At 34.7% G+C, this 10,525-nt stretch overlaps 1 protein-coding gene across 2 annotated transcripts; it reads right to left on the bottom strand.

The window, feature by feature from the left end:
* Window positions 1-2,930: 2,930 nt before the first annotated feature.
* LOC112727400 (uncharacterized) lies at window positions 2,931-9,151 on the bottom strand. Of its 2 annotated transcripts, none has more exons than XM_025777136.3 (5): window positions 8,478-9,151; window positions 5,457-5,569; window positions 4,996-5,367; window positions 4,074-4,839; window positions 2,931-3,452 (listed from the first exon to the last, which is right to left on the bottom strand). In XM_025777136.3, exons 1-5 carry the CDS (start codon window positions 8,701-8,703, stop codon window positions 3,382-3,384), a joined length of 1,548 nt encoding a protein of 515 aa, XP_025632921.1. In that variant the 5' UTR covers window positions 8,704-9,151; the 3' UTR covers window positions 2,931-3,381. The 2 variants fall into 2 exon arrangements, with proteins under 2 accessions (XP_025632921.1, XP_025632922.1); XM_025777137.3 differs by having other exon boundaries at window positions 2,931-3,443.
* Between the last annotated feature and the right edge of the window lie 1,374 nt (window positions 9,152-10,525).

Here is a 10,525-nt window from a genome sequence, read left to right as displayed (position 1 = left end):
GCATCTGCTATGCTTTCCTTGCCTCTGAATCAGACTTTGTCAAAGCTCCTTAATTTCAGCCAAAATTTACCTGAAATCACCATAAAACACAACTCATAGTAGAATCCAAAAATGTGAATTTTGCACTAAAACCTATGAAAACATAATAAAAATTAAATAAAATATAACTAAAACAATATGAAAATGATGCCAAAAAGCGTATAAAATATCCGCTCATCAATGTCACATCTTATTGCCTTGGATTTGAATCATGAAGGCTCCTTGTTTAGTTGAGTTTAATTCTTACGAAATTAATTAAGTGTTTACTGATACTGTGAATTGAGATTTGTTGGATCTATGAAAACCGTAAAGATGGATATATGCCCAATTTAAGGGGAGGTTATGTCCAACTTTTCCACGAAGTTTTGTTGAATGATTCGGCTGAGGATTTAGCCTGATGGTATCCAGGCATGAGTACATACAATTTTTTAATCTTAAGTTTATGTGTTTGTTAATGTTAGGTTTTTTCTCTGATAGGTTTACACCATACAACAATGCTTGCACACAGGAGATCTCCAAGGCCATTAAGTCAATATACGACCACCTGTGGCCGAGCTACACCAAGATCCCTACTGAGACCAGAGAGTGATGGTTTCAGAAGTGGACGGTAAGAACCCAATAATGTTAAATTAATTAACTGTATTTGAACTATATTTTATTCCGACTAACTAATGTTGTTGAATCACTTTGTGCAGTTGAAATTCATATGGGATGCGAAACGAAATCTCATTATAATGAAGATCTACAACCACTGGGTAACTAAACGACTTCAACAGATGATGAGCGACTTTTGTCAGGGCCCTGACCACCTAATGACCTGGATCCGTCCATCCATCAAAAAGGAACTGGAAGCCTATTAATTACGGGTTCAAGCATCACCATTTGATGAGCGTCGCTAGCAGGGCTTCGCCCAGGTTGTCGAAGTATACGGGTGGGTTGGCGACCTTCATGAAGACGAAGAGCAGAGTGGTAATAAGTAGTGTGGTATTGTTTTATTTTTTTGTAGTTACTTGAATTAGTTGTTTAATTTGTTGATATATTTTATTGGTTGATATAATTTGTAGTCTAAGTCATTGGATCCTGAGGGAACACAGGCGAAAACCTTCTAGTATACCCATACCTTGAAGGCCAACAAGGAGAGACTTGTTAATGAGTGGTCTGTGGCCTATTACATGAGTTTAAATTAATTCTAAGTTTCAAATTTATTTGGTTTAAAGTCAATTATTTAACTGTTATCCTAATCACAACGTGTGTAACACAGGAGAATTACATGCAGAGGTTGAAGGCCACGACCCAGCAATCTCAGCCGCCTAGTGGGAACAACAAAGTCGGCTCCAAGACCTCAGTGGTAGATCCTGATAGGGTTTGGAACGAGACCACCTTTGAACCCCACAAGAATCGCCGCTTCGGGTTGGGGTCGTTCTTCGCTAGTGGCCTCCACTCCTCCGTGTTGGCGGCTTCCTCTACCTCTGCCTCTGCCTCTACCACCAGCCCTGCTAATCCCCAAGAAGTTGTCAACTTGAGGGAGGAGGTGCAGAAGCCGACACAGGAGCTTCACCAACTAGCGGAGCAGTCTAAGCAGCGGTACAACGACCTTCTTGCATGCGTAGGAGGATCGTTGCCATCAACTCAGACCTGACAGAGTAGCTAGAGCATTTGCGAAAGAAGATAGAGGTGTACAACTAGCAGATGCACAATGGAGCCAACAGCACTGAAGGCAACGGCGTTGCTGGTTCTAGTGGCAACGCTGGTGGGGCACCGACATCAGCACCTACTCTGCTGCCTCAGCAGGGGAACCCCGACCATAATGACGATGACGATTATCGAGATCTGTAGGGTTTAGGGATTTTATTTTGTCTAGTTCATTGTGTTCTACTTCTGTAATATTTTATTATATTTAGACTATTTATTTTTAATAAAATAATTTGTTGATTTCTAGTAATTTTAGAGTTCTGATAACAATTTTGTTTACAAGAGTTTTAATTTGACTATTAATTATGGCTTAACTGTGCCAAAAAAAAAACAGAAAAAAATAAAATAAAAACTACCCTAAGATTTATCAGCAGATAAAACTGATGGTAACTTGACACCTAAACTACCATAGAGTTTAGGGTTTAGGATTTACCGTAGGATTTATCGGCGGATAAAATTACCATGGGATTAATCAGATGGTAATTATCAACTCAATCTCAACAAATCCATTGAAAATACCAACAAAAATTCCGTCAGTAATTGGCGTCGCCAAATATGTTTAATTTTTTTTTCCCTAATAGGCTACAATTAACTACACCACTAGTTGGTTATATATATATATATATATATATAACACGTAAACTAAAGATAGATTAAATTTATCTCAAATGGTTATTCATATCTATTTATATTATATAAAAATTATTACCTAATTAATGTAAAATGAGCTTATGCCATATAATTAATCCTAATTACAAATTTAATAATATTATAAGGACCAATATAATAATAATAATAATAATAATAATAATAATAATAATAATAATAAACAAAAATTACGAAGCCTGGCAATCCTCTTTTTACTGCGCAAATGTTTTGTTCCTTTGATTTCTTTTTCCAGTGATGAACACTATCAGTTTGTTAAACTAACATTTCCCACTTAAAATAATTAAGCGACGCAGAAATATCTGCTTTGTTATTATACGGCAGATCTTGGGAAAACATCTTTTCTTGATCATTCATTTATCTAAACTACAAAAGATAAATAAATAAATAAATAAATAAGAAATTGACCTGGAAGAAACTAAAGTGCCATTTTCTACATTGTTTGGCTGTATTTTGTTCACGTGGGTTGAGACTTGAGAGAGACACAAAACGCGTAATAAGCGAGAGCTGAAAGAAGTCACATGGGAAACAAGTCAACAACAACAGATGTGTTTCATTGGCTCATTCGATTTAACATTTCTAGTCTTAGCTTGGCCAACACCTTTAGCTGCCTTGTAGAATGATACATAACAAATTACATGCAATGAGAACCAAAAATAAAATATAAGCATATTGTCACATTTTTTTTTTTTCTCGTCATTTTCATTTCCACCTTACTTCACATAACAACGATGATGCTTGTAAAGGCCTGCCACTTGTGGACTTTGACCTGAAAATGCATACACCGACTCCCCGCCCCCCCCCCCCCCCCCCCCCCCTCTCTCTCTCCTTTTTCCCTTCTCTTTGGGTACATTCCCACTGGATATATCTTAATCAACTATTTACACTCATAATGACAACTTACATCCACTCACAATGACTAGTTCACATTTTTAGTAATTTCTAGTTTGTTTGTCTGGCCGGATTGTACAGTTTAGAACATGATTATACATGTAATACAAGTAGTACAAACATTACGGATGCCCAATTAACAGTCCCAAGATAGCCTGCAGAAGCTGCAAAAGCATGATATTAGCTTATGAGAAGCAACAACATTTACTCTGTAAGAGTTTCCCCTGGATACCAAGAGTGCTCAAAAAAATGCTAAAAGAGAAACTTTTAGGATGCAAATGGAAATTGACGGTTAACTTGATTCCAATGACAAACTTTCCCCTTTTCAACTTCAAGCTACTTGTTTCTAATTATTAGTAAACAGACAATCTAATATCAAGATAAATGGATAAATTGTATTAGCGTAATAACTGGAAGTCCTAATTCATTATCTTAATTTTCAAATGGATAAAAAATTCATATATATATATATATATATATATAAACCAATCACATTCGGTTTCTTTTTGTATGACCATTCATGCGGTCAAGATAAAAAATAGTTATTTTTACTCATGTGACATTATGTAATTGGATGCACATGTTAAACTGTTTTATACTGATAGTACATCAAAATTAAAGAGACAAAATATTGAAAAGCCTAAAACTTTATTTATTTAGAAATTAGGAGAAGAGTTTAGGAATCCGAATAATTTTCATTGTATTAAAACATGCAATTGTGAAAATTTTGGTAACAATGGTTGCCTTGCTTGTAACATTATTACAAAATCATTAAGCATACTTACATGAAGATGGTGATGGCCCAGTTGAATATGTGTCGGAATGAGCTGCAGCTGGTTCATTCTTAGGTGCAGGTGACTCAGCATGTGCAAAAGCTACATTTGGTAAAGGACTCTCAGCAGGAATTGAATGAGAGATGTATGCTGGGGATTCAACCCGTTGTTTTGGTGATTCAACAGGATAGTGCAGAGAAGCAGTATGAGCAACTGCAGGAGTTACATGACTATGTTTCAAAGCTTTCCGAGTAGACCTCTTCTTATACACAGGTTGACAACTAGGAGGCTGAGCATGATAGCTTCTACCTATTGCAGGCACACTTGCAGCAGGAGAACCAACTTCAGGTGGAGTTGCACCTTCTGTAGATGCAGATGCAGGTGCAGGTGCAGGTGCAGGTGTAGGTGAACTTGCAGGGGATAGATGAGCACTGAGGTGATCATTATGAAGCTGATGGTGATGGTGGTGGCGATGATGGTGGTGGTGTGTATGAGGCATAGGACCAGGAGCAGAAGAGGGCGACTGGATAGAGCCACTACCCCTACTGCCATTAAGAGAATGTTGCAAGATGGAGGAAAGTTGGACCTGCTTAACCCTGCCAAATTGAGTGTTATTCAAGCCGAGGTTATCTGAACGGGGTCCGGTAATGGTTTGTGCTAGTTGCTTTAGTCTCTCCTTTGATGGAGTAATCCCATATTCAAGTAAGACAGACGCCTGAACAATTGTAGGAGCAGCTATTGTTGAACCTTCAGAATTTGATAAGACGACATACACATTCTGCATAGCACAATAACTATAAATCAGTAATAGCTTCGAAAACTTTAGTTACACATGGGGAACCTATGTTGGCCCGCTACAATGGAGGGCTCACATATTATCACAATCAATGAAATATAATGGAAAAGACTATAGAAAGAAATAGCAATGACAAACCTCATCAGATGCCAAATGTAATCCAGACTTTAGCTGACTTGTCAGCCTATCAAAACTAGATTGTATTTGATAAATAGAGAAATATAAAGTAAAGTTGAATAGAGGTTGCACGTGCTGCAGAGGAAACACCTTCTGTTCCGGAATTATAGTGATTCCTCCCTTAAATTTTAGCACCTCAAAAAAGGAGGGTTTTCCAAACAAGGATGGAGTAAGTTGGAGGAACGATTGGCGGATAACCAAAGATTTAAATAATGCCCTAATCAAACTGAGGGTAGCTGAGGACATTTCAGAATATTTACGATCAGGATCAACTGCAAATACCACTTTTGTTGTGTTTGATCCTGGGAAGGAATCTAGAGACAAGATGACCACCTGGTTTCAAAATCATGAATAAAATTATTATGCAATATTACTAATATAATAAGTTCCTGAGAAAGAAAGAAAGAAAGAAAGGGTGATACTTTGGTAGAGGGAACTCCAATCTCTTCAAAAATGTCATTTGCAAGCTGCACGGTGTTTTCTTCTAACAAAGAAGCTGGCTTCTCAAGGAAAAATCTTGCAACAATATCATGCCCTGAAAAGATAAACAATATTATAAAGTTAAAAGAATTTGATTATCTATCTTAAATTAGTAAAATATTACATGCTGTACCTTAAAAATCACAGAACACACTGTAACACATAAGCCGAAGTGCATAGTAGCTTATTTATATAATTACAACAAGGTTCTTCAAATATCACAAAATTGAAAGGTGTCACAACGGCTCAACATAAAATGGTTGCATTGAGCTGCACGTCTCCCATAGTCTATATGAATTATCAATCATTTGAAATTCTGTCTTAGACATTACATATGTATTATTAGACTGTGTCACAGCTAGCAGTATGTCAAACTGCACAACCAGAATGAGCCCTACGACCTAGACTAGACCAGGAAGGAAAAAGAATATAATTCCATCTAGCTGTACGTTTTCTTGATGAAGACTATTAAATTCCAATCTGCAAGCAGCATGCTGAATAAATGAACAGATACAGCAATATTTATCAAAACAATAAGAAAGGAAGAAAAAGGGTCAATAAAAAATTAAAAGTAAAAGCCGTAAACAATGCAAAAGTGGACACTTGTAGTTGAGTTCTATTACAAACATATCTCCATAAAATTACATAAAGGAATCTTATATCCACGAGATTCACATCCATAAATAAAATTTAGAACTCTTTTCTCTGAGCCATACATTACTCTTTTCTTGGGAAGGGAATTACAAAAGGTATAAAGTAAAGAGAAATATAGTTAAGTTACTTGCATTGCTTGCATCTAGGGCAGTAGTTACAAATCAAAATTACATTTACCTTCTGAAAAATTTAAAACAAAATATATTACTGACACATACAGATACAAGTTACGTATCATCATGGCATTATTTCTCGTAATTATTTTACTTTACATGGTATTTTAATTACTCCATATTTAAACTTACTTTGGTAAAACTTTTACTTTTTAAAAGTTATAGCATCTATCTTTGGTAAATTAAATTAAAAATGACTTAATAAGCACAACCAATATTGGTAAAATAGCTTTTAAAATTTAAAAACATTATAATAGACATTAATGTAAGAATTAAATTTGGATATTAATTAATATATGAGGTTATATTAGACTTTTTAATTTTGATAAGCACAAGTCATCTTTAAAAAGCTCTACCTTAGGTGCTTTGAAAGGCATCTGCATCTTTTAAAAGCTGCAAATAAAAGCACATGTTCTTTTTCGTTTACTAAACGCAAATGAGGAGCTTGTGATTTTGAAAAGCACAAGCACTTCTTCAAAAAAACTTTACCAAATCAAGCCTTAATGTCTTATTGGTTCTGCATCACTGGCAGACATAAAAAAAATTCCTGAAAACAAATAGGTATTCATCAAGACATGAACTGAGTAAAGTTTTTCCTATTGAATATTTTAGGAAATAAACTTATTTAATTGCAATAATATCTCTGACAGCTTAGAACACTCGAAAGACCTCCACATCAATATGATATATAGTTGTGCAAGTGTATTCAAGTGGGACAGTGCACACCACAACAGTTATATTACCATTCGCTTTGCGGCTAAGTCTTAATCTGAATGTGCAAGACACGATTATCTGATTTTCTACATAAGGAATACTCTAAAGACACAAACAAAAACTAATATCAAAGATCAAACATAGCTGATAATTTGAAGGCCCCCAGAACATACAAATAAATAAATAAAATAATTGAGTTCAACTTATGGTCATGACATATATCACTAACCGAAAATATAACTTCCAATTTGGAATTCGAAAATTTGAGATAAGAGAAGAATTGAAGAGGATGGATGATAGGAAAAACAGTTAGAGCTAGTTAGTATACCCTATATTTTAGGAATGTAGGGTAGCCATAGGTGCTCTGGCAAGATATGCAGACTTAGCAAGCAGAAAGCTTCAAATATCAAGTTCTAAATTCAAAGAAAAAAAAAAGTCGTACTATACTATTTCCCAGATCGATCACAAATTATAGTAATGCATAAGATTGTGTCGCCCTAAAACTTGAAAAGCTTTGGTATTCATTGGTACTACTAATATAGAAAACTTATTCGGGAAAGTAAATGATTACAACTTATAATCGTGATAAAACTGACTAGTTTTCTAAGTGATTAAAAAAATATTAGTTATCAAACGCATTGTCCATGCTGTTCAAATTTCACTCTCAAGAGTTAAAGCAAAATTATCAAAATATCATAATAAGAGTAAAGCCTACTTGAGGCCGATTCCAGAATTAGCAATGTAGCCCCAAAAATAAAAATGGTAAGCCCTCGGGAATAAATCTTCAAAATTAAAAAAAAAAAACAAAAAGAAAGCTATTCCTAAAAATGCAAGCCCTCGGGAATAAATCTTCAACATTACTTAAAATAGATATCGGGAAAGTAATTCCCTTAATAGCTACCAAAAGAAAAGCTATTTCCTAAATTAATAAAACACGAGCAACATACAAATCCCTTCTTTTGCGTACAGTATCTAAACGGTTAAATCTAAATCTCTTTTATTAGAAATTAAAAAACAAAAATAACAATAAAAATAAATCAGCCAAGCCATCAACCCAATTCCAAATAACCTAACAAACAAAAATTATTCACATATGGTAACATTGATTCCACACCAGTGACGCAAGTAACATTAATTCATACACCAAATTGAGAATTAAACAAACTAAAAAAATAATAATTATCCAAATCAAACCCCATATTCCGCAACCCCAATCATTTTCTTTTTCCTGAAACAACACAATGACCTAGAATATAGGATTCCCAAAATCAAAATCACACTAATTTCCATTTTCGGAAAAAAGAAAAAGAAAAAATAACTGAACACACAAGCCGGACATAGATCCAAGCCAATGAAACAATGCCGCAGCCAAAAATCTTTAAAAAAAGAACAATAAAACCCATAGATGAATAGTAACCTTACCTTTATACTGTGAATGGGAAAGTGGATCCTTCTGATCTGAGAAGTTAGCGAACGGTGGCAAGAAGAATAGAGCCGACAGGAACACGGCGGCGGAGAAGAGCAAGACGAGAAGGCATCTGAGACTAAAAGAAAAGGAACCGCCGACAGCCACATTGGGCCTCGGATCTTCCGCGGCGGCGGCGCCGGGAGGCAAAGGTTGGTGGTGCTCTTCGTCGGACTTTCCCATTGGGAGCAATGCCGGTCAAGATCCATCCCCGGCTGAGTTTGGTGCACCCATTTAACAAACGAGAGTGACCAAAATAGAAGCTCTGTGATGAAATCTTTTCCCCCTTTTTCTTCTTTTCTTCTTTTTTCTTTTTCCACCTTAGAACAGAAAAAGTTATAAGGTAGTGTGTGTGGGTGAAATTTTTCTGGTTTATGAAATGCTGATGAGAATTGATGTCTTTTTATTTTTAGTTAGGGCTTCAGCTTCAAAGGAAGAGGCAGAGATGATGGGTAAAGGGTAGCTGTGTGTGAGAGAGAGAGAGAGAGAGAGTTAACTTGTGTAGCAAAAATGAGAACTACAGTCACCATACTAGTAGTACGACAGTGTGGTCGGGGTATATTTTTTTTCTTTATTTTAATTACTGCCATTTTTTATTTAGAAAATAAAATTCCTTTCAAATTTTGAAAGCGAAGTAAAGAGTAAAGACTAAAGCAGGGTTGGATGATGTAGCCTTGTCTACGGAAACAATTCAATTCATTAAATCAACCACGTGTCGATCACACAATTTTTTTAATGTAAATAAATTTTCCATTATTTTTTTTAAAAAAATAACAAATAAGTCCTTAACTTTTTTTTTAATTCACAAACATTTAAGTCTTTAAAAATTTAAAAATACATTTAAATCTCTCATTTTTTTTAAATTTGGATATATCGATCTTTTTGTTTACTTGGCCCAATAAAAAAATCAAACGTAGCTTTCATTGTACTGACGTGGTTACGGATATACACGTGAGAAAATTTTAAAATGGAACAAATTAGATCTAGAGATCGATATTAAAAATTTAACATTTTTTTTCAAACTAATTAAGGTGTGTATCATACTCTGATAATTTTTTGTCCCAAAATAGTGTGTAATATTCATTATTACCAATAAATTTAATATCTCATTCTTTATTTCTATTAATATATGTTCCGTGTCCTATACGAATAATATATAAAATATAGTAATTTTTATTAAATATTTTATAATTTAAAATTATTAAAAATAATTAGTATTTATCTTAACCGATTTAGATTGGTTGAGCGGTCATCTCACTTATCCGCTTAAGCAAGTATTGAGAGTTCAAATTATGTCTTGTGTGTAGCAATCTATTAACTAGCGACAAATTCTTAAAAAATGGAACATCAATACGTGGTGAAAGTCATTGGCCTGCCGAATTAAGAAATACCAAAGAAAAAAAATGGTATTTGTCTTTAAAGTAGAAAAGTTTTTCATTGGTAGTAATACTTATCAAGGTTTTGAAAATTGGACCAGACTGGCTGATTCACTCGGGTTAATAAAAAATCGATCTTCTAGCCGATTTGTAAGAATCGAGACTAATTAACTGTCTAATTAAATAATTAAATTGCCCAAATTAGGTTCTGAAAATTTAGAATGAGAATTAGGGAAATTAAATATGATTTTTGGACTCAATAGATTTTTCTGAGTCAAAAAATGTAATTTCTGCGAAAAACCGAGTAAAACCACGAATCGGCAGATGAAATGGCTGAATCGGTTCAAGTCTGTCCGGTACTATGCGAAAATAATTAAAAACAGTGGAAAACCTTAGAAAAATAATTAAAGTCGAAACTGGGCATTTATTTTAAAGGTTTAGGCCAAACGGAACAAAAATGCTAACGAGTTGGACCGGGCCCAAGTTGGGCCCAAGCCCAACATATAAATACAGTTAAATGAGCTTCATTCAGCTCATTCACCACCAAACACACACACACCACCTGAAAGGAAGAGGGGGAGAAGAGAGAAAAAGCACTATTCACATCTCACTTCAATTCGTCATATCTT

This window comes from Arachis hypogaea, chromosome 12, assembly GCF_003086295.3.
Source record: "Arachis hypogaea cultivar Tifrunner chromosome 12, arahy.Tifrunner.gnm2.J5K5, whole genome shotgun sequence".
In the NCBI taxonomy this organism is placed as follows: domain Eukaryota; kingdom Viridiplantae; phylum Streptophyta; class Magnoliopsida; order Fabales; family Fabaceae; genus Arachis; species Arachis hypogaea.
This window is presented reverse-complemented; position numbering and strand designations above follow the sequence as displayed.

Coding starts and splice junctions, on each gene's coding strand:
- LOC112727400 (XM_025777136.3), bottom strand. CDS start 8,703: ATGGGAAAGTCCGACGAAGAGCACCACCAACCTTTGCCTCCCGGCGCC. Junction 5,368..5,456: donor TTGGAGTTCCCTCTACCAAA/GTATCACCCTTT, acceptor TTTTGAAACCAG/GTGGTCATCTTGTCTCTAGA. Junction 4,840..4,995: donor TACATTTGGCATCTGATGAG/GTTTGTCATTGC, acceptor TGTGCTATGCAG/AATGTGTATGTCGTCTTATC.